Genomic DNA, 22996 nt, shown 5'->3' on the forward strand with positions numbered 1-22996 from the left:
TGTCCAGTGGATGCACACTCAGGTGCCCATGTGCTTCGGGAAAAACATAAGAAGATGGTTCCAGTATCCTTACACACAGGAGAGCTGTGTGTAATTGTGATAGTAACTAGCTATCATTTATCAGTCATATACTATTTGCCTGACACTGTGCTCTGCACTTCACAGGCATTAGCTCACTGATTGTTCCTAACAAACGTCCTGAGGCTGGTACTGTTGTCACCTCCATTTTACAGACGAGGAAACTGAGTCACAAACCAATTAGGTGACACGCCTGAAGTCGCACACCCAGAGCTGTCTTCCCCCGCCCTCTCATCCATGGCATCTGCAAACAGCCTTAGCGATAGGCCTACCACCATTCGCTTTGACACATCCCACCTCCATGCAGCTGTGTCAGGGCAAAGACGGGGCCCAGGCCCCAAGACCCCTGGGAGAGCCTAATGGGTCAGGCCATTCGGGCTGTGCTCTGAGCGGTGAGCTTCTCCTGCTCCTTCCTGGGGAAGAGCCCAGCGGGCTGGGCCCCCTTGAGCCGCGCGTGCCCCCTGCTCCCCGACTCAGCCGCCCACCCTGAGGGCAGCAGTCCTCACCGCTTCCTCCCTGCAGGCCTCGCACTCTCTGACCTCATCCAGAAATACTTCGTGTCACCCACGCTGTTCCGTGTCATCCGCCTGGCGCGGATCGGGCGCGTCTTACGGCTGATCCGAGGGGCCAAGGGCATCAGGACGCTGCTGTTTGCTCTCATGATGTCACTGCCCGCCCTCTTCAACATCGGCCTCCTCCTCTTCTTGGTCATGTTCATTTACTCCATCTTCGGCATGTCCAACTTCGCTTACGTCAAGAAGGAGTCGGGCATCGACGACATGTTTAACTTTGAGACCTTCGGCAACAGCATCATCTGCCTCTTTGAGATCACCACGTCGGCCGGCTGGGATGGGCTCCTCAACCCCATCCTCAACAGCGGGCCCCCCGACTGTGACCCCACGCTGGAGAACCCGGGCACCAGCATCAGGGGTGACTGCGGCAACCCCTCCATTGGCATCTGCTTCTTCTGCAGCTACATCATCATCTCCTTCCTCATCGTGGTCAACATGTACATCGCCATCATCCTGGAGAACTTCAACGTGGCCACGGAGGAGAGCAGTGAGCCTCTCGGGGAGGATGACTTCGAGATGTTCTACGAGTCGTGGGAGAAGTTTGACCCCGACGCCACGCAGTTCATCGACTACAGCCGCCTCTCCGACTTCGTGGACACCCTGCAGGAGCCGCTGAGGATCGCCAAGCCCAACAAGATCAAGCTCATCACAATGGACCTGCCCATGGTGCCAGGGGACAAGATCCACTGCCTGGACATCCTCTTTGCCCTGACCAAAGAGGTCCTGGGAGACTCTGGGGAGATGGACTCCCTCAAGGAGACCATGGAGGAGAAGTTCATGGCTGCCAACCCATCCAAGGTCTCCTACGAGCCCATCACAACCACCCTCAAGAGGAAGCACGAGGAAGTGTGCGCCATCAAGATCCAGAGGGCCTACCGCCGGCACCTGCTGCAGCGCTCCGTGAAGCAGGCTTCCTACATGTACCGCCACAGTCAGGACAGCAGCGGGGACGCAGCCCCTGAGAAGGAGGGGCTGATTGCTGACACCATGAGCAAGATGTATGACCCTGAGAACGGGAACAGTGGTGTGCAGAGCAAGGGGGAGGGGAGGGGCTCGACCTGGGACCCCAGACCTGCCATGGGGCTCCTGTCCGTCAGACCCGCAGACACAGCCCTCCCTCCCGCCCCACCCCCAGGGCAGACGGTGCGCCCAGGGGTCAAAGAGTCTCTTGTCTAGCAGGCGGCAGCGAGGTGGCACAGCCCCAAAGCTCCCCCGTGGTGCCTGCCACTGAGGGAGCTAGGGCTTTGCGTCTGGGACTGATCCAGCTCCCTGTCGGGGACAGGATTTGGCCGTGCTGGGTTGTCACCCAGGCCGTGGAAAACGGGAATTGTACCTGAAGTCTCCACTCTGAGCCCGAGGCTGCTGCCTCCATGATTTTACCTTCAAGTTGCTCTCACCTCCTCGGGGGCCCTGCTGCCCTCCTCATGGCCCCGGGGGAGGTGGGAACATCAGAAGCTCTGCTCCCCACTTGGGGAGGAGCCGGCCTGTGATGGAAGGATTGGCTGCCCTCCTGCCACCAGAGTCTTAAGGGCCACTGACCTCTCCCCAGGAAGTAGCTCAGGCCCCCCCAGCTCCCTCCAGGACAAGGAAGTCTTAACTTCAGTGAGAGCAGACACCTGACCCCAGGGCCTGCCAGCCCTCCCCTGACTCTGGGTGCAGCATCACCCTGCCAGCTTAGGAATTCTCTGGAAAAGGGAAGCATCACTGGTCCAGAAATGGCTCCACAAACCTGATGGGCCACTGGATCCTGACTTATTGGGCTGGTGTGACCCCTGACACCCTTTCCGGATTTGTCCATTGCCCAGGCCCCTGGCTCCCTGGCTGGCCCCTGGGAGAAGAGCAGAAGGGAGGATTCCACTTGGGAATCGTCTTTTTCTAGAAAGCACGGATGGGTAGCACAGGTTGGACCCCACCAGCATATCGCTGCACTGGGGGCTTTCTTGGCCGGAGCACCCTGATCTCGGGTGGTGTCGGGGACCCTGGTGCTCAGGAAGAAGATTCCCCTCCCTCCCTCCTTCCCTCCCTCCTGCATCAGCACCACTGGGGCTCCTGGCAGCCTCACCAACCCCAGAGGTCTCCTCCTCATCCTCCACCACACCCATCTCTTCCTCCCTCCTCGTCCTTTTCCCCTCCTCAAAGTGATCCTAAGAATGTTCTAGCTGAGCCCATGTTCGAGATTTCCACACTGGGGCAGGCACTGCTCACCTGGCTCAGACCCAACCTTCCAACTTCCTGCCGCCTGGTCTGCTGGCACCGCTGACTTGGGCATGGCGGTGCCGGTCCTCCGCCGGCTCCCGAGAACAGACAGAGGCTGAGCTCGGAGGAGAGGGTGAGACGCCGGCTTAGGGGTCACTGGATTTACTCATCTGTGTGTGTGTGCCTGTGTGCCAGCGTTATCCCTATGTGTATAGCTCTGTTTGTGTGTGTGTGTGTGTGTGAACCACCGTGTCCGTCAGAGCCTGCATATGCATGTGTGTATGGGTATATTTGTGTACATGTGTGTCAGTGTGCCCCGCAGTGTCTGGCTGGTGTGTGTGTGTGTGTGTGTGTATGTGTGTCTTCTCTGTAGGCCTGTCTGTGTGAGTGTCCCTGTGCTGTGTGTATGTGAGTGTGAACACAGGTGGTAAGGTTTGCACATCGAGTCCCTCGTTGCCCTTAGTTCCTCTTCTTTTTCTTCTTGTTTCTCGTGAACAGTTTGATTAAAACTCAGGAAGCAGCAAAACCTCCAAAACAACCTGTGTGTGTGTGCGTGTGTTTGCGTGTGTGCTCACCCCGAGGCCGGAGCCTTCCTTTCTGTCTGCCGCGCTCGCCGGCCTCCTCACCACCCTGCCTGGGCAGCCCTCTCTCTCACCCCCGTGAGTCCCCTCTTCTGCCTTCCTCCACTTCTCTTCCTCACACCCGCTGCCCAGCCCTGCTTCCCGGCCCCGGCTGGGTCCTCTCTGGAATGAGGCCCCCGCTCCTTCCATCTCTTCCTGCAGCAGTTCTGGCTCTTTCTTCAGAAGTTCACCCTGTAGGGGTCAGCCTCCTCTCTGACCAGCACTCCCCCCACAGCCTTTCCCTCCTCGTTGGGGCTCTGACAAGTGAGGCCCCAAGAGCCTCAGCCCCTGCTGGACTGGACTCTCCACCGGACCGTGTGCAGATTGCAGAGCCAGCGTGGCTGAGCGGGGTCCAGGCCTCCCCCTGCCCGCAGCCTCCTCCCCTGCAGACCCACACCCATTGCACCTTGTCCGGGTGGGAACAGGCCCAAGCCAGGCCAGTAGACAGGCTCCTTTGTACAGTTCTTATAATAAACCTCCCCAGTGCCTCTGACATGTGGGCTTTCTCCTTCTGTGCTTCTGCGTGCGGACATCGACGGGAGCTGAGGGCAGCAAGAAGGGCTGGTGGGGATTGAGCCAAGTGGGGAAGACTTGGGGAGCTGCCAGGAATTGGGGAAGGCAGGATAAGGAGGGCCCCAGCTCGCTCCTCTGGCTCCGTCTGGCCGTCTCCTGCCCCCTCCAGAAGGAGACTGGGACTCCAGCCTCACAGCTGGAGTCCAAGAGGCCAGATGAGGTCAAGAGTCGTGCCCCGCTCCCTTCACGCCCCTAACAGGCAGCACCACACTGCGTCTCCCTGCCCACGACAGCACCCAGGAAATGGGTGTTGGGACCCGTGTCCCCAGCCCCTCCTCTCCAGAAGCCCCCATAACTTCTCTGCCCCTCAGAGGCCCTAAGGTGCCTATGGGTACACGGTGTGGCTCTCCCTCTCCCCAGAGGTACAGTTCCCCCAGGATACTGCCTCTGACCCCTGACCCCAGGAACCCCAGGGTCCCATGGATCTATGACAAAGAGTAATGTTATGTAGTGAGCTCAGGCCACAATCCCAGTGGGTGAAATATAATTTTAGATTTAATTTTGTTTTCTGACAGCCAAGACTGTATTCCTCCAAACTAGTGAGTATTAGTCCCTTTCAGGATTTCTGTATCCCCTTTTCCTGGGTCCCGAGGTTACATGGCACCCTTGGGGGCTGGGGAGGGGAACCCCCAGGCCACCCCGACATCCCTCAGCCATGTCCTTGAGCCCCTTCCCACAGTGTGGTTTTTGCCTGCAGGAGAGGGGTCTGACATCCCCGCAGGGCTCCCTGAGCCCCCCACCGGGGTGCTGACCTCCCTCCCAGAGGTGGAGGAGGGGCTCCTTCTCACATGAAAGTTCTCCAAACCTTGCCCGGGTCCCTGTCTGGCCCCAAGGACTGGAGAGCTTGGGGGTGCCCTGACCCACCCTTCCCCTGAGCCTTGAGTGGTCAAAGAAAAAAGGCAAAATCCTGGGTGAAGAACATAGATAACCGAAGTTCCTATTTCAGAATCAAGACCCTCCCCCAGTTATCAGTCCTACGCACCACCTGCCTGAGGGTGAACCTGAGTCCCTTCAAGGTTCACAACCGCCCTACGAAGAAGATATTATTACAATTATTTCTGTTTTACCCAAATGAGGAAACTCGGTCTCTGAGAGGTTAAGAACGGGTGTTGCTTAACAGGGGTGCAGTTGACATGTGAGACAAGGAAATTCTGCTTTGTGAGAGGCCGCCCCTCCCACTGCAGGGTCTTCACTGCCCCCGGCCCATGAATGCCAGAGGTGTCCGTTGGTCATTTGACCTTGGCACTGGCCCTGGAGCATTTCCCAATGCTCTCGGCCTGAGGCAGGACCACCCTTCGTTGAGAAGCCCCAGGTGACTTGAGGCGGCTTTCTGGTTTCCTGCAGGGTCAGGATTCACACCCGAATCCTTCTGAGCCTGCAGGTCTCCCCTGGTAACAACAAACCAAGTAGAGTCAGTAGGCGGGGGCTGGGGGGAAGGGCAGAGGTCAGAGCCCTTCTTTCCAAACTGAGGTTCTGCCCTCTCCCACCACCCTCCCAGGGTTACTGGGGGTCCCTGCCCTCTTGTTCCCCAAACCCCCAAGCTCCGTGTCCCTTCTCCCTACACCCCCATCTCTTATTTTGATGCTGCCTTCCTGGAAAGGTGGGGTGAGGGCTGCCTGATGTCGGGGTGCACAGCCCAGGGCAGCCGGGGGCAGAGGCAGGAGTGGGCTTACGAGGCCTCCTGTTCCAGGAAGGAAAAGGCGTCACAAGCCCCGGACATTGCTCAGTACTGTTGTCACTGGGGAGGGAACAGCACGGCCCCAACTGTGACAAATAACCCTGCAGACGGCGGGGCCCCCATTGCCCCCACCCCCTCCTGGCATGAATGGGAATGAAGTCCAAAGGACACATCTGCATCCCTGCCCACGGGAGACACAGATGTATGTGTGTTTGGAGGACACCTACTGCGCCCCCAACCTCCGTGCCCCCTAGAGTCACCCTGGGCCGCAGGACCAGCCCCTGAGCAGCCCCACACCACATAGCCCGGCAGCACACCCGTGTGAGCAGCTACATGCACACACACACACGTGTGTATCCCAAGCCTTCTCCGTCTTCCTCCCAACTTTGGGGGACGCTAGCCCCAAAGCTTACCAAGGCTTCCATCACCAGGAGGTACTCTGCTAAAGGAAGAGACCCCTGGATTTTCCCCCATTCCTCTGGGGGAGTCTCCAACCTCCCCCACCAGGGGCCCATGGTCCCCAAGCTGACCTCAGGTGATGTTTATATTCCTGGGCTGTTTGTTCTGTGAACTGAACATCTGACACCTTTTCAGAGAAATGTGGTTTTTTTTTTCATTTGGAACATCTGGAAACAACAAGAACATCTGGGACTGCCAGGAACGAGCTGTTCCTTGGATGGAACCTTAACCCCTCCTGTCCCTGCTTTCCACAGCTCCAGTCCTGGCCCGTACTCCTTGGTGGTGGGGGGGGGACCCAACCATCCCAGGTGAGACTTATGCTCGGGACTGAGGGGGCAGCACCCAGACCTCTGCCTTCCTCACCACCAACCCTGGCCTAGGAGGCGGGTCCCTGTCTCCCTGAACCCAAACAGACCTGCCAGCAGCACAGGCTGTTTGAAAACTGGCGAGTGGTAAGGAGAATATGTAGGCAGAGGACACAGGATTTGCAACTTCCTTCCCCTCCTGGCGGTTGGAAGAAGAGAGAGAGTGAGGGCCCAAGAGAGAGTAAAGAAGCTTCCATAAAACATAAAACTCAAGAGTGGGCTCAGCTGTGGGGCTGAGGGATGCAAGCCTGCCATGTGCAGCTGTGCAGGTTGTGCACTGCACAAGGGCACCTCCCCCACCCCGAGCCCCCAAGGGATGAGGGTTGTGTCTGATCCAGGGGCAGGGGCACAAAGTTGAGCTTAGACAAGCTCCTAGACTTATGGTTCCATCCACCACTCTGCTGACTGGCGAGATAAAGCCAGAGATCCTTTTTGTTTCAGAACCTGAAGACTCCCCCATACTAGCCTCCGGTCCTCTGCCCAAGACCCCTGGAGCTGTGGATAACACTTCAGTGCCCTGAGAGTCCCCTGATTGCTGAGTGGTGGGTTTTCTCTAAGCTGTCAACACCTAAGTCCACCTTCTTTGGCAGCTCCCAGCAAACTCTCCCACCAAGTGAGGGAGGGGCCCTCTCGCCAGGTCCTGGATCAAATCTCCCAAGCGGCTGCCACTCTTGGCCTGTTCTTGCTCAAGAACCGCTGTGGTTCCTTTCCTCCCCAGGGTCAAATCTCCATCAACCCCCAACATGGTCACCTGCACTCCAGCCAAGAGGCCGTGCTCTGGGCCCATAGCTGCCCACCAGCACCCCTGCCCCATCCTTCCTGGGTGCCCCTCTTCCCACAGGGTGTACGCTGGTCCAGGGTGGAGAGGTCGCGCTCGCATTCATCCACAGGACCCATGTGTATTCAGCCAAGTGTGCGGTGGGAGGCTAGGGGGCCCCAGGGCACAGGGATGGGGTGGGGACTCAGAGGCTGCCGCCACCCGGGGCATCCACCGCGGACCCCGCTGTAGTGCCCGAGCTGGGGTGACGCTTGAGCCTTAGCAGCACAGCTGACAAAAGAGCCTGCCCTCCCCCAGGGTCCCCGGAGAGCCGGTGCCTCCCCTGGGTCCCAATTTGCATGGCAGGAAGGGGCCTGGTGGGGAAGAGGCGGGGAGGAGACAGGCTGCAGCCTGGGCAGTTACACGTTTTCCCCCCCAGGAGCCTCCGCTGTCGCGGGCTTGGGGCAGGAGACGGCGGGGTGAGCATGGCGGGGCCGGCGCTGTGTCCCGGGCTCAGCAACTGGTTGGTGCTTCTGCTGTTGCTCCTTTCAGGTACGGCCCGAGCCGAGAGGCCTGCTGGTTCCGCTCTCTCCACTGGTTCTGTCTCCTGCTCTCTCCTCCTCCTGCTTGCCTCTCACACTTTTCTGCCTCCTGTCTCCCTCTGACAGCCCTGGGGACCGGGTCTATGGGTATCGGCCATGATGATGGCTCAGGGCTCCGCGGCCCCAGCCCCTCTCCCGCCCGGAGGGTGTCAGGCTGAGCTGGGCCTGAGGGGTTGGTGGCTCTGACGGCAGAAGAGCTGGGCCCAGGAGAGAGAACGAAGAGTGTGGTTCACCCCCAGGCCGTGGAGGGCACTGCGTGGGGGGGGGGGCAGTGGAGAGCTACCCCCAAGCAGACCTGGGACAGGCACGTTCCAGAAGTGGTGTCCTGGTCTGGAAGGCAGTGGAGCCCTCCGGCTGTAACTTCCCTCCTGTCTCATCCAGGCGCCGCTCAAGGTCAAGGGCAGAAGGGGGGCTGGGAGTCGGATCTTCTGGTGACCCCACCCCACTCTAGTCTCTCCAGAGCAGGGCTGGGGGAGAGCTGAGGGGTCTTGATGCTGATGTCCTGGGCGGGGAGGAAGTGGGTCTGGGAATGCAGGGGTGGGGCAGCCAAGTCCGAGTGACCGGCCCCGCCCACTCCCTCCCACCCAGCAGGTGAGCCGGTGCTGGTGACCAAAACAGAGGAGCTCTACCGGGATCCCAAAGGTCAGCAACTTCCCCCGTCCCTTCTGGGGACAAGTATGTCTGTGTCCAAAGTCGGTCACTGTCCTGTGGGCTGTCCCATGGTCACCCTTGTGCCCTTGTGCCCCCTGGGTCTCCCCACCCAGGACTCCCATCCCCAGGCCTCCTTAGGGTCTGTCTCCCTCTGTAAGACCTGGCTCTGAAGTCCCTCCAATCCCCACTCCTCCAGCCGTCATCATCATTAAACATAAGTGCTCCAGTCCCAGCGATCCGGGGCAGCGCCAAACCCAGGGTTGGAGTGGGGGCCAGAGGGAACCCCACTGAGGACTCAGACCCGGTCTCCCTGGCTGGGGAGTTGGGCTTAGCCCCGGCAGGAGACCATAACCTCAGGGGCCCCGACAGGTCGCAGGGGTTCCTAGGGGACCACTGACTGGGAACCAGCCAGGAGGGAGGCTTCTTGGAGCAGGTGGGCGGGGACATCATGGCAAACTGAGAAAGAAGCCTTAGGAATAAAAAGAGGAGCAGCTCCACACAGAAGTGGGGAGGGAGGTGACGGCCAGGGGATGGACGTGGGAGGCCTTGACTGCCAGGCTAAGGATTTGTGGGGTGTCCCTGAGGATTTCGGGCTGGTGTGGGTAGCCCAGGGCAGGGAGAGGTGAGAGCACCAGGCCAGGCCGGAGGCTGTGCTATGGGCCTTCTGGCCTCACGGGGTGAGGCGGGCATCGGGCTGCTGTAATGGGCATGGAAAGGAATCAGAAGGTTCCAGGCCCTTCTAAAGGAAAATCAGGCGGGAAGGGTGGGCCATCAGGAAGAGGCGGGGTCCGGCAGCTCGGCCTGTAGCTTCTCACGTGGCTCTGGCTCTCCCACACCTCTGCCTGATGTCTGCCCCGCACCCCGAGAAGCAAGGACAGACAAGGGGGCGGAGCCAGGGGTCAGTGCTGCCCAGGACAGGGGCCCACGGCTGAGGGCCTGAGTTCGGGCTGACGGTCAAGAAGACAAGGGGCAAGATTTTAATCCCAGCCTTGGCGCCCGCAGGAAGCATTTGTTCCCGGATCTGGCAGCACCCACGTTTCGTGGCCAAGAAACGGGGCTCCATGGTGGAAATCAAGTGCCACCTGGAGGCCCTGGGCAACGTGAGCTGGCTCCGGAAGCAGGAGACGGACTCGGAGGCCAAGATATTTCTCCCCGAAAAGGGCCGCATCCTCCAGACCCAGAACAACTCCGAGGCCACACTCATCATCCAAGACATCCAGTTTCAGGACAACGGCATCTATTTCTGCGAGCAGGAGTGCTTCCAGCGGTCCCCGAGGACAGAGCGCAGCTGTGGCACTGAGCTTCGGGTCATGGGTGCGTGCGGGGCCCGCCCCCCAGCCAGGGAGGAGAGCGGGCGTGCTCGTGGATCCGTCCACACCCACCCCACCCCAGCCCGGACCAGTAGGGGGACCACAGTGTGGCGGTGACTGTGGCCCTCGAGCACCTGGGAGAGCCGCTGAGAAGCAGGTCCTGAGGGGCGCAGGCCCAAAGGGGGAGCCCCAGCCTCACCGCCCCCGCCCCACCTCCCCCCAGGGTTCAGCACCTTGGCGCAGCTGAAGCGGCGGAACACGCTGAAAGACGGCATCATCATGATCCAGACCCTCCTCATCATCCTCTTCATCATCGTGCCCATCTTCCTGCTGCTGGACAAGGTGACCCTGGGGGCCGGGGAAGCAGCCACGGGGCAGGCCGGACACGGGCAGGGTCTCCACTTCCCCAGCCCCAGAGCCTGCCCATCGATTTACCGATTCAGTCACTCCTTTATTCATCAGCTGTTCTCGCAGAGTGCGCCTCTCCCCCCGACCCCTGACCCCTGGCCCCTGACCCTTCACCCCGGGCCAATCTCCCCGGCCCTCCCCAGCCTGGGCCGGCAGTGGATGGGGGTGGGGGAAGCTAACACTCTGCTCTCCGTCCCTCACCCGCCAGGATGACAGCAAGGCCGGGATGGAGGAAGATCACACCTATGAGGTAAGGAGCGGGGTGGACCCCGCAGCTCCCGGGGCCGTGGGGGGCAGGGGGCGCGGTCAGAGGCACCATCTGTGTACGGTCAGTGCGTGGCCAAGGCCTGAGCTCCGCTCCGTGTCTCCAGGGCCTGGACATTGACCAGACAGCCACTTACGAGGACATAGTGACGCTGCGGACAGGAGAGGTGAAGTGGTCGGTGGGCGAACACCCAGGCCAGGAGTGAGAGGCCGGCCCTCCCCACGCCCCTGGGCATAGCCCGCTGGGCCCTCACTGACTGCTTCAGAGCCGCCCGGCTCCCAGCCCACCCCCTTTACCCTGGACCCCCTGTCCGCCTCCAAAGCTGGCCCACCAGGTCCGCCTGCCCCTCCAGCCCTTGGTCCCCATCTCTTGCCAAAGGGACTGGAGCGGAAGGGCCACAGGGCAGTGATTTGGAGCAGGGAGTTCTCCGGGGCTAGACTGGACCCAGCCTTCTGGGGGTGCTATGCGGGGATCCATCCCCTATTCAGGACAGGGAAGGCAGAAACTTGTCTGGAACCTGCAAACGGGCTCAGAACGGCCCGGCTTCCTGTAGAGCCCGGGAGGGGCCCTGGCCCACCCCCATGTGGCTGCAGATGGGCCACCGAGAGCTTCATCCCTCTCCCACCCTCTCCTGCTCTCTCCCGCCCTCCCCCACCCCAGGGGGCTGCTGGCCTTGAGCCCTTTCTCCCACGGAATAAACAATGTGTCTTGAGAAATGACACACAGGCTTGTGACATCTATGGTTATGGGGTGGATGAGAGTTCCTGTTTGGGCACATCCGTGGACCCGTGGGGTATGAGGAGGGACGGTTGCCATGGGGCGTGAGGAGGGATGGCTGCCATGGGGCTCAGAGCCCTCTCCGGGGCTCACTCACTGCTTCTCTCTGAAGGCCCAGTTGGGACCTGTGGTCATGTCTCCCGTTCTTCCCCTGCTCTCTGACCCTAGTGAGGTCCCGAGCAGTGGAGAAGGGCTGAATGGACTGACCCTTCTTCTCGGAGGGGATACCCTCACCCTGCATTCCCTTCAGCCGACAAGCAGCACTTGAGTCCTGCTCTGTAGGGCAGAGGTCTTAGCCCTAGAAGAGTTTGCCCTCCCCCATCCCCCCCAATCCTCTTGTCCTTTAAGGCCCTCCACCTACAGGAAGCCCTCCCAGAGTGCCCAGTCCCTGCCTAATCCCTGTTTGGACCCCGGCCTCTCCAGCTCTGGCGTAGCTACTACCTTGTGCTGCCCATACTGGCCTTGTTCTCCAGTTAAATTAGAAGCTCCCTGAGGGCAGGGTTTCCCCTGACTCCATCACACACCGCCTTGTTCCCTACCAAGCCTGGATATTTTTTAAAATTTGACCCAGAGCTATGCAAGAGAGATTCCTAAAGTGGGAGGCTCTGTGGTGGTGAAGTCTGGGCGTCCTCAGGTAACCCCTTCAGGCTTTCCAGCACAAAATCAGAGGCAAAATGGTCCCCAACCTGCCAGCTGCAGGAGCGACTGCTAGCAGCTCAGGGCTGGGAGCTGAAGTGAAATTAACCTCTGTGTGCAGAGCCAGGCTGAGCTCCACTTCCTGTTGACCCTGTGGGGACCCCAGAACACCTCTTTGCCATTCATGCTCTGGATTCAGGTGGGAGAAATCCCTGCCCTCAGGGAGCTTCCAGTTTAACTGGAGAACCAAGGCCAGCATGGGGGGACCCGTGAGAGCAGCTCCCCCTGGGATTCCAGGTGGGGCAGGTGGCCAAGGCCCCCAAGCCTGGGGTTTCAGGTCCATCTCTGCGTCGCTCAGCGGTGCCCACTCAGAGCCAGACTGGGCCAAGCCGGGGCGGGCCTCCTCCCTCCCTGGTGTCCGGGCTGCCAGAGGAAACTGGCTTGTTTTGGCATCTGTCTCCACTGAGCTGCAGCCCTTCCTCTCCTGCTGCTTTGCATAGTGGCGCTAATTCTGGCCTCGACCTCCACCAGGGACCCTGGGCAGCCGGCTGGGGGTGGGACGGAGCCTTCACTTCTCCCCCTACAGCAGGGTCTTCCCCCTGCTTGGGGCTGCCCTGAATCTGGGGAGGCCTTGGCTTTTTTGAAAGACAACTTAATATCTTTGAATAACCGAGTTTCCCTAATGCTTTGAAGTACTGTTGGCAGAGAATCATCTGAGCAGGGAGGCCTGCCTCGACCACCAGACACCCACCCCGCAAGGGCACTGCCTTCATGGTTACGACGTAGAAGCACTCCCTGGTCCGTTCTTCTGGTCTCAGAGGCTTACACTACAGGTGTCCCCATGTCTGTCTTATGAGTCCCTGGCCCCCGGAACTGACAGGCAGTGGAAACAAAGCTGGGTGACGCTGGTGGGGGGTGATGAACGTCTCAGGTCTCAGTTGCTTTATCTACAAAACGGGAATCATAAATCTTGTCCAAAGGAGTTGAACCAGATGTTGGTTTTTAGAAAATTATCCTACAGTAAAATTGACTTCGTTTTCTTTTCATGAATTTTAGATTTACAGGTTTGTATAACCACCACCGCAACCAAGATACAGAACGTGAATCAGACTCTTTTTCTGGGTCCCCCAAATATTTATATATTGAGAATCTCTTAACTGCCAATAAGATTTTATTGAACACCTCCATATTCATTTACATGATCTTGCCCCACTGTTACCCTGGAAGGGGGACGGCTGCATCCCAACTTTAAAAATGAGAAAATCGAAGCCCAGGGAGATGATTACCACAATTGGCCAAAAGTCACACACAGATCTTCTGACTCCAAACTCAGCATTCTTTCTACTACATCACAGCTGCCTCCCTCAAAGGACCCTGAGCCAGAGGAGGAGGAGAGCCATAGGAAGAGAATCCTGGGACAGCTTTGCCATCTCCCTTGTTCACAAGTCCCAAAGCCCCAAACACCCCACTCCTTCCTAATAGGCCAGGATGTTGAGTCACTGGGCCATCCTTCCAGGAGTCCAGCTCTGGGCCCCTCTGGGCCCCTCTTCCTTTAGAATGCAGCCCCGAGGGCCCTTGGTGGGCACATGCCCTGCTGCCCACTGGGGGAATCCAGCCCTGTCCCCCGGGGCCTGGGGTAAGCACAGGCTTGTTCCTCCTCCGTTCTAGCTTGACTTCCGGCCCCCTGGCTGCAGGTGTTGCTAGGCCGGGGGTGCTCTGACCCAAGGGTTTGGGTGTTTTTCCAGCAGAATTGGAGATTAGAGAAAAACAAAACAAAACTCGGAAAGCTGCTGCTGTTTGGGTGTCACTGGACCCCCAGCAGTTGTGCAGCCTGGCCAGATCTTCCACAAAGGGCCTCAAAGGCCATCCAGCCGGGGGACCAGGGACTCTGGTCCACGCGTACTCTGCTCTATGTAGGCAACCTCAGCAGCTGGATTCAGAGCCCACATCTGTGAAATTTCTGGATTTGTCTCTGCTCTCCAGGCTGCACCTAGTTATGGCACCCTCGGGAACTGCTATTGACTCAGGTACAAACAAAAACCAAAACCAACAAACCTGCCACTTGGGGACACCTCAGTGGCCATCTCCCACCCCAAAGCCTTTACTTGGAAACTTAGGTGACTCCACAGAAAACAAAAATTAACAAAACTGAAACCCTGAATTCAGAGTGTAGTTTGTTTAAACACATTTAGACAGATCCTAATGCACAGATCAAATTAAAAAAAAAAAAAAAAGACATCGTTCTCTCGGCCCTAAGACCACTTTCTCACATGGCAGGAGTGGGCGGGCCAGATGCCTCGTGAGGTCCTGTTTGGGGCTCAGGTTCTGCAAGTTGTGGGTCTGCGTGAACATCTGTGTGTGCTCACCCTCAGCATATGCATGCTGCCCTGTCTCCTTTTTACATTTAAATGTGTTCAGGTATGTATTGCTGTGCATGGCAAGATCTCATATTATCATTTTTTCTGTACTTGTTATGTTAAATTCATTCTACTATGAGGAGAACATCAAGACACGTCATGGCCTGCCTTGCCATTTCTGGCCGGGGTCGGGGGGGATATTTGAGTTCTTTCCCTGGCACTGTCTTTTCATTCATTCAATCCACTCAGCAGATGCTTGGTGAGTTGCTAGGCCTGGGATGGTGTCAGCTGCCAGGTCCCCTCACTCTCCAGAGCTATGCTCTCACCTCTATATCTTAGCTATTTCTTTCATGGTAGTTTTCACAATGTGAAATTTCTGTATAAATTTCATCATTCTGTATTTATTTGTTTGCTATTGTCTCTCCCGTAGACTGTAAACTCCAGCAGAGAAAAGATTGTGTCCTTTATTCGTGTAGGTATAATGAACTGGTACAATACCTGGCACATGGAAGGTACAACTGCTTATTGAATCAGTTAATGCAGGAAAAAGAGAATGAGTGAATGAATGAAGAGACGAAAGGTGTGAACCCAGCCTCAAAGAGCTTACATTCCCTTAAGGGGAACAAGATGTTTACAAACAACCACAGAATAAGGTAGAAGGAGGCAGAGGTTATTTCCAGCTGACAGCACCAATCAGGAAAGCACCTCAGACTTCCCACAGCTGCTGGACACACCCCAGTATTATTATATTTCTTTTTCGATGGGCTTGTCTCCCTGGGGAATAAGCCCCCAAGTGGAAATTACTTAGTAGGTCCTGTGATGTAGATTGTTTTGCACTTCTAGATTGTTCAGAGATCCTTACCTACTGTAAACAACATCCCCATCAACCCACAGGAGTGCCTGCCCTCATCCTCCCCCCCAACCCCAGAGCCCTCCAAGGCCCTTCCTCCATGCTTGAGCCCTCTGGCAAACTCAAGGGTCCGATGAGATAAAGGAAGTGAAAACGTGATGTACACTGAAATGTGCAACACAAATGTGAAGGATGATGCGACTTGGTTCATTAAATCGGGCTCCATCGAGTTGTTTTTTCACTGCCTCTTTTCTTGGTGCCTGTGTACCTCACTCTGGGCTGAAGCTCCTTGCATTCAATTCCCCCCAAGCTTCATTGAACATCTTCTGAGTGGGGACTTGATCCCGCCCTGCTAGCTTTGCACTAAGGATAGTGCTTTCACGCCCAGCGGCGCCACTGTCTTTCCTAGATGAGGCTTCTAAAGAGCTCGTTGTGGTGGGAAGACTGGGGCCTTGGGCTGCCATCTTTTAGGAGCTGAGAGACTCCTGGCAAACTACTTATCTCTTTGAGGCTGAGTGTCCTTGTATGAATGCACCTCACCCTCTCCGCATCACTCAATACAGTGCCTGGCACATGGAAGGCGCTCAGAAATGTTGGTCTCCTTTTCCACCTCTCCCTGGAGAAGCCCTTGGGAATCCCCACATAATATTCTCTAAAAACATTGACCCAATGAGCTGTGATCAACGCGGTCATCAGACTCATGCTTGAATCAAAGACAAAGTGGAGCATATCCTGGGGGCAATCCCAACCTCTGGCCTCAAGGAAAGCAGGACAGAGCTAGAGGTGGGAAGCATGGACCTCAAGTGACCAGGGGAGAATGGAAAGAGCTGCCCCCAGTCCCTCTGCGGCTCTCCCTAAGACCAGGGCAAGCATGACTCTAAACAATGAGATGGCCCCAAGCCACGTGGACTTGAACCTCAGAAGTGCTCCTGAAGCCTGAAAGAGGCCGCTTTCAGATCAAGAGTAGATCTTTGAATTTCCACAATAGGTAGAGAGAACCCCAGAGATGGTCAAATCTGAAAATACGAAGGGCTTCCAAATACACTGAAATTCATGGATTCCAAGATGATGGGGGATTCATCCCGAACCCTTTGAGGATGACCCCGGAGATGCTGATCACAGCCTCTCCTCACTGGCCACCGTGCAGAGGCCATTGTGCGGCAGCCTCTGAATCTGGAGAAGCCAGGGGTCTGGCCCCAGGTCGTGCCCCCAAGAAGGGGTGAGTGCCTCTCTAGCAAGAGCACAAAATTCCCAAGTCTAATTCAAAGTTTATCTTCTACTAGCAATGAATTATGTATGTGTCTCCATCACTAAAGACCCTGAAAAAGACCTTTTCTAGACTAGAGAGAAGGGTCACCAGTATCCACCGCCCATCCTCCAGTTCTTCCCTCTTTGGGTCTGATGGCTGCCACCGTGGTCACCTTTTATAAAGGTGTATCCCGGGGGTCCCCAGAATCCTGTGGGCCAACCGGAAGTGGGTTGGTGAGAGGAGACGCTCCCCTGCTCTGGCTGGTCCCACCTGTTCTTGGCAGTAACCTGCCTGGCAGGGAGCCTCAGCCACACCTCACCTGTGCCCACCTTGTGTGGCTCTCAAGTGGTCCCCAAGTCGGGCTCCTGTACCCTCAGTCCTAGGAGAGGCCTGAGCTTCTCCTGTGGTCCACAGTTCACATACTAGTCCCCCCAGCATTAGCTAGAAGCCTGTCACGAGAGGTTCCACTTCAGTGTCCCTTCCCCCAGGTGACCTAGAAGGAAGAAGTGGCGGAGGACACAGGAGGCTGTGTGGGGCTTAGAGACCCTCTCCACTTTCTGCCTGGCTCCTCCCCTTTGGTGGCTCTGGAAGGAGAGGAAAGGGGTGTCCTCACCTTTCCTGTGGCCCCACCTTCCTCAGAGCCTGTTTCTTTAATGACACTCCCCTCTGGTCCTCCTATGGTCATGCCTGGGGACAATTCCCACAGGTCCCAGTGCCCTCCGTAGCAGATGAAGAATCAGGGGCACGGTCGGGCGATGGTTCAGGAGTGATGGGAGAAAAGAGAGCTCTGCCTTCTGGTCTTAAAAGGGGGAGATGGCAAGGCACAAGCACTCAGGTTCTGGACCATGGGGGTGTGACTTTTCAGCATTGGTTGGCAACACTATGACCAACCACCTCTAGAAAGGTTTTCTCGTTCGTTCGTTTGTTTCCCCACAGGGTCAAGTGCTAAATGTTCTTAGACTCAAGGGATGGAAGGTTGAAACGGAGGGCAATATGTTCTTTCCTGCTCTTATCCTTGGGGACGATTTAACGCTGGTGACCTCCAGATGCTGAAATAGCCCCAACCCTGGGCACCAGGAGGTGGCAAGACTGCGGCCCTAGCCTTCCTGACCCTGGCCTTGCCCTGCTATGTGGTCTCCGCCATGCACCCCATGTCTCTGGGCCAGTCTCACCTGGAAAATGATGGACAACAAGCTGACTCTTAAGGGAGGACAAAATGAGGCAAAGGGACTCTTGTGATTAGGGGCAGGATCCTTGTGATTAGGGGCAGGATCCTTGTGATCAGAGGGATTTAAAAGTTAAAAAAAACAGAGTGGCGCCCACCCAGTCTGCTTTGAAGAAAGGGCTTGGAATGCTGCAACGTGGGAAGAGCAAGGATTTGGAGATCTGCTGCCTTGGCTGAGGGCGCTCATGTAAGTAAGCCTCTCTGAGCCTTGGTCTCCTCCTCTGTAAAATGGGGTGATAATACTTCCTTCACAAGATGGTCCTGAGGGTCTAATGTGAGATTGCATGGGCATGCTCTTCACAACCTGATAAGCTCTATACAAATATTAAAAGGAGGAGAAGAAAGACGGGGAGGAGACTGCAATGACTGGAGAGGGCATCTTTCAGTGTGCTGTGCCCAGAGCTCCAGTGCTGGGGGTGGGACTCAAGTCCTCAAGGGTTCTTCCAAATTTGAGGTTCACTGACGGTGACAGGGCTATGGGAGGAAGCAGTTGTAAGCAGTGTCTGTTCCCAGGATCTCTGTGGCACATCCAAGGAGCAGGGACAATGCCTCAAGTTTTGGTCCTTTGCCCTACCCACCTGGGGGAGTCCCTATGCTCCGGCCAAGGGGAGGGCAATGTGTGGGGCTGGAGCCCTCTAGCGGTCAGTGTTAGCCCTGCATCCAGCTGCCTCAGGCTGGATCAGGTGGCAGGAGGATGGTGATGGGGCAAAGGTGGAATCTGTGCCCAGAAACCCCAGAATCTATTGCTATCCTTGGCCCCCCTTCCCCCAAACACACATTCTCTCTGGTGGATGGAGGGGAGCTGTGCAGGGAGGAGGAAAGAGGTAGAGAGTGAGGAAGCATCCACATAGTTCTCAGGGTACATCCATCCTGACATAGCCCCCCTTTAGGGGACCAGCTTGGGCCCTCCTCACCCTGGGGGCCAACCCCGCAATGACACCCTGCCACAGTGTGCCTGGACTCGGGCTACTCCCTTCTGCTACCTCCCCCTTAAAAAGAGGACGGATTGGGTGGTCTCTCAAGCTGAGACTCTGTGCATACAGCCCTCAGGACAGGTGACAGTGGAGAGGGGAAGAGGACGAGCCTGGGGGACATGACCCCAGAGGAGAAGCGGGAACAGGATGAGTGGGAGGGGGTTCTAAATTATCCATTAGCACAGGCCCGCCGGTGGCCCATGCATAAATGTATAGAGAAAACGGGTGGGGGCAGAGGGAGAGCGAGAAGAGGCCAGGGTATAAAAAGGGCCCACAAGGGACCAATTCCAGGACCCCAGGACCCAGCTCCCCAGACAGCTCAGGGTCCTGTGGACAGCTCACCAGCTGTGATGGCGGCAGGTAAGCACCCCTAAAATCCCCTCGGGCCTGGTGTGTACTGAAGGGCGATGGGCGGGCCCTGCAGATATATGGGGGCACTAACCTCGGGCGTTGGGGCTTCTGCATGTGAGCACGGATATCGACCCCCAGACACGGGATCAGGTTTTAAATGTTCTCATTCCCCGAGGCGGAGGGGCGGTAGAGGGCTGGCAGGAGAACCAGGCCTCTTGCTCTCTGGACCCCTCCCTCTCCGGCCCTCCTTGTCTCTCTCTAGGCCCTCGGACCTCCATGCTCCTGGCTTTCGCCCTGCTCTGCCTGCCCTGGACTCAGGAGGTGGGCGCCTTCCCAGCCATGCCCCTGTCCAGCCTGTTTGCCAACGCTGTGCTCCGGGCCCAGCACCTGCACCAACTGGCGGCTGACACCTACAAAGAGTTTGTAAGCTCCTCAGGGATGCGTACTAGTGGCGGGTGGCAGGAAGGGGTGAATCCGTGCCCCCTCCACGTAGTGGGAGGAAACTAAGGCGTTCAGAGGTATTTTATCCAAGTGAAGATGCTGTCATAAACTGAGGGGGGTTCCTAATAAAGCAGTGAGGAGAACCGCGCACCAGCCTAGACCCGGGCGCGTGTTCCTTCTCCCAGGAGCGCGCCTACATCCCAGAGGGACAGAGATACTCCATCCAGAACGCCCAGGCTGCCTTCTGCTTCTCGGAGACCATCCCGGCCCCCACAGGCAAGGACGAGGCCCAGCAGAGATCGGTGAGTGGCCACCGCGGACCGAGGGGCAGGGACCTCCCTCATCCTTAGAAGGCTGCCCCATCTCTCCGCAGCGGGCCTTGGGCTGTCTTCTCCCCGAGGAGGCGCAGGGTGGTGGCTGGTGGCGGAAGGTGACGGATGGCGGCGGGAGGCCCGCGGGCAGAGGCCGGCCTTAACGCGGCTGCCCCCCGCCCCCGCCCTCGCGGCGCCCACCACCCACCCATCTGCCCGCAGGACGTGGAGCTGCTCCGCTTCTCGCTGCTGCTCATCCAGTCGTGGCTCGGGCCCGTGCAGTTCCTCAGCAGGGTCTTCACCAACAGCCTGGTGTTTGGCACCTCGGACCGCGTCTATGAGAAGCTGAAGGACCTGGAGGAGGGCATCCAGGCCCTGATGCGGGTGGGGATGGCGTAGTGGGGCTCCCAGCCTGGGCCCGCGGCCGCCCTCTCCTGGCTTAGCCGAGGGATGGGGGGCTTACGTGGGCTGGGGAAGAGAGGTGCCTGCTCTCTCCGTGGCGGTCCAGCCTTGACCCAGGAGAAATCTTTTCCCCGTTTCCCCTTGTGAGTCCTCCCTCCACACCCTTCTCCAAGCCTGGAGGGGAGGGTGGCAAATGGAGGGGACGGGAGGCAGCCGCTCCCAAGGGCTCCCTGTCTGTCTCTCCCTCCCTTTTGCAGGAGCTGGAAGATGGCAGCCCCCGGGCTGGGCAGATCCTCAAGCAGACCTACGACAAATTTGACACAAACATGCGCAGTGATGACGCGCTGCTCAAGAACTACGGGCTGCTCTCCTGCTTCAAGAAGGACCTGCACAAGGCTGAGACGTACCTGCGGGTCATGAAGTGTCGCCGCTTCGTGGAGAGCAGCTGTGCCTTCTAGTTGCCGGGCATCTCTGTTACCCCTCCCCAGTGCCTCCCCGGACCCTGCAAAGTGCCACTCCAGTGCCCACCGTCCTTTCCCAATAAAACGAGGTTGCATCACATTGTCTGAGTAGGTGTCATTCTATTATGGGGTGCAGGGGGGCAGTACAGCAAGGGGAGGGTTGGGAAGACAACCTGCAGGGGTCCTCTGGGCTCTATGGGAACCCAGATGCTGAACGATAATTGACCCGGTTCTTCCTGGGCTAGAAAGAAGCAGACACATCCCATTCTCTCTGTGACACACCCAGTCCATTCCCCAGGTCCGTAGTCCCAGTTTGCTGGGGACTCATAGGTCAGGACCACTCCCCTCACCCCACCCCCAAAGTACTTGGAGGCATTTCTCTCTCCCCTACCAGAACCACAAGACCAAACCTAGCCCCCAAGGGTGGGAAGAAATGAAAGCAAGACGGGCTATTAAGTACGGAAGTACAGAAAATGCCTCCAACATGTGAGGAAATCATAGAACTACCTTTGTGCAGAAATTTTAAGGTGAATACACGTTCAGCCCAACTACCCTTGGGAAACGGGAACAATGCAAAAATGGCTTTGGGACAAACAGAACCAGAACGTTTGGGATCTGAACTGGGGCAAGGGATGTGGAAGAGAGATTCTAAATTGAGGGTTGCAAATTCAGTGCCAACAGGTGCCAGGTAGGTACATACATAAGTGATAAGGGCTGCATGTAAAGGGAGAAATAGCAACTAGCTCTCAGCCTGCTTGTGAGGGATACAGCACAGAGGGGTGAGGACCAGAGCAACCCAAAGAACTCAGGCCCCAGCTAAGGATGGGGCCCATCGGCCTTGTCAAGACTGCAGGAGCAGGGCTGCCAGACCTGATTCTTCGAGACAGACAGGACATCCAGACTTTCATGTAAAATCTAATGTTTAAACATTGGCCACTAATTCTTATTGAAAACACTTTAAGGGCAAAAGTTAACCCAAACACATGTGGTCTTCAAGCTGTCAGTGGACAATTTGTTCTTAGAGGAGTGGATTGGGATAACTTGGTATAAGGGAAAGAATCAGAAAGACTTGGACTTGAACTTATGTTCGGGAAGAAATTACTTAACCTCCCTGAGACCCAATTTCCTCACCGATAAAATGGAGATAATAGTGTATTGCCTTACAAGGCTTATGTGAGGATTAAATGAAATGAGGTTTCTGAAGTGATTGACACAGTACAGCACTCAAGAAGTTGCAGCTGGTTTTGCATTGAATTGTGGGGTGCTCTGTGTTTTCCAAGGGAATGTTTAAGTACTTGTTATTGAATCACATTCTGTTTTCCTAATGGCACCTCAGATGTTTCTTTTTTATTTCCAAATGAACTTAAAAGGGCAGCTTTAGTGTTAAGTTTTTAGTCACCCAAGCACCTTGGCTAAGTAACTAGTGATCTGTAAATTAATAGTTAGATGCTCAAAGTAACTCTATCATCCAAACATGATTTTACAAAGTCAATAATTCTTTCACAATGCAAATAATCAATAAATCTTCCAGAAAAGCTCAAAGTTTTACATGCCATAATGAATTTTCTTCAAAATGGGACTCACGTGTATTCATTTTGGATATTTTACATCAAGTAACTAATGTAAATGTAAACTTGGGGAGTAGTTGAAAGTTGGAATAATCAGAACCCTGGAGCTCCATTTCTTAACTCAGAAACCATTCCTCTGCCTTAGGTCATTTTTGTCTGACTTTTAAATCATGGAGTTTTGGAGTTAGAAGGGCCTCACAGGTCATCCTAATTCCTTCTAATTTAGGATTCTTACCCTATAGCCTCCCTCACAGATGGTACTCACTTGTGTAGCACTGGTGTCAAGGGAATTACTATTTTCCAAGGTAATTTATTCTATTAAACCCCTCTGGTTTCAGCAAAGTATTTCTTACATTCAGCTGAAATCAATGTCCCTGTAATATCCCTCATTTGACCTTAGAATTATTTGCATATCTCATGGTCTTTTAGAAGTTGATGTATTAAGCACAAATATTATTATCTATTGGCTTGAATAAGTGTTTTAAAAGGAAAGTGAGGGGACTTCCCTGGCGGTCCAGCGGTTAAGACTCCATGCTTCCACTGCAGGGGGCAAGGGTTCAATCCCTGTTCGGGGAACTAAGATTCCGCATGCGTGTGGTGTGTCAAAAAAAAAGGAAAGTGAGCCATCTTAAGAAGTATGTGTTGGATGAATGTGGCAGGAGAGGGGTGCCTGCAGAGAGGGGTGTTGTAGCCACTAGTAAGAGGGTTCTAAAGTGGGGCTGTCATGACAGCAGTTGACTGCAGAGGGAGCCACACTCCAGAGAGCTTCCACTCAGCTCCTTCTGGGCGGGCGTAGCTGAATCAACTCAACCACTGCTGGTTGAGAATTACGAAGACGCTAGTGGATTTTGCAAAATTTT

The 22996-nt window shown here is 56.3% G+C and overlaps 3 protein-coding genes across 7 annotated transcripts in view; all 3 read left to right on the forward strand.

Moving 5' to 3' along the window:
- SCN4A (sodium voltage-gated channel alpha subunit 4) overlaps positions 1–3959 on the forward strand; it is a 46413-nt gene extending 42454 nt beyond the window's left edge. For all 4 annotated transcript variants that reach the window (XM_082373664.1, XM_082373665.1, XM_082373667.1 and 1 more), the window contains exon 25: positions 601–3959. In XM_082373664.1, coding sequence (XP_082229790.1) covers positions 601–1826 — 1226 coding nt within the window. In that variant the 3' untranslated portion in view covers positions 1827–3959. The remainder of the gene's footprint in view (positions 1–600) is intronic.
- A 64-nt stretch (positions 3960–4023) lies between these two features.
- On the forward strand, positions 4024–11514 carry CD79B (CD79b molecule). 2 transcript variants are annotated; one of them, XM_082373737.1, is made up of 6 exons: positions 4024–7850; positions 8489–8542; positions 9554–9865; positions 10085–10203; positions 10478–10519; positions 10641–11514. In XM_082373737.1, the coding sequence occupies exons 1-6, from the start codon at positions 7658–7660 to the stop codon at positions 10737–10739; spliced, it is 819 nt and encodes a 272-aa protein (XP_082229863.1). In that variant the 5' UTR covers positions 4024–7657; the 3' UTR covers positions 10740–11514. The 2 variants fall into 2 exon arrangements, with proteins under 2 accessions (XP_082229863.1, XP_082229864.1); XM_082373738.1 differs by having other exon boundaries at positions 8492–8542.
- A 238-nt stretch (positions 11515–11752) lies between these two features.
- On the forward strand, positions 11753–22754 carry LOC309619043 (somatotropin). Its single transcript, XM_082373735.1, has 5 exons — positions 11753–18962; positions 19216–19376; positions 19580–19696; positions 19928–20089; positions 20365–22754. The coding sequence occupies exons 1-5, from the start codon at positions 18722–18724 to the stop codon at positions 20563–20565; spliced, it is 882 nt and encodes a 293-aa protein (XP_082229861.1). The 5' UTR covers positions 11753–18721; the 3' UTR covers positions 20566–22754.
- Positions 22755–22996: the final 242 nt, after the last annotated feature.

This window comes from Balaenoptera borealis (genome assembly GCF_965194805.1).
Source record: "Balaenoptera borealis genome assembly, chromosome: 20".
Taxonomy (NCBI): Eukaryota; Metazoa; Chordata; class Mammalia; order Artiodactyla; family Balaenopteridae; genus Balaenoptera; species Balaenoptera borealis.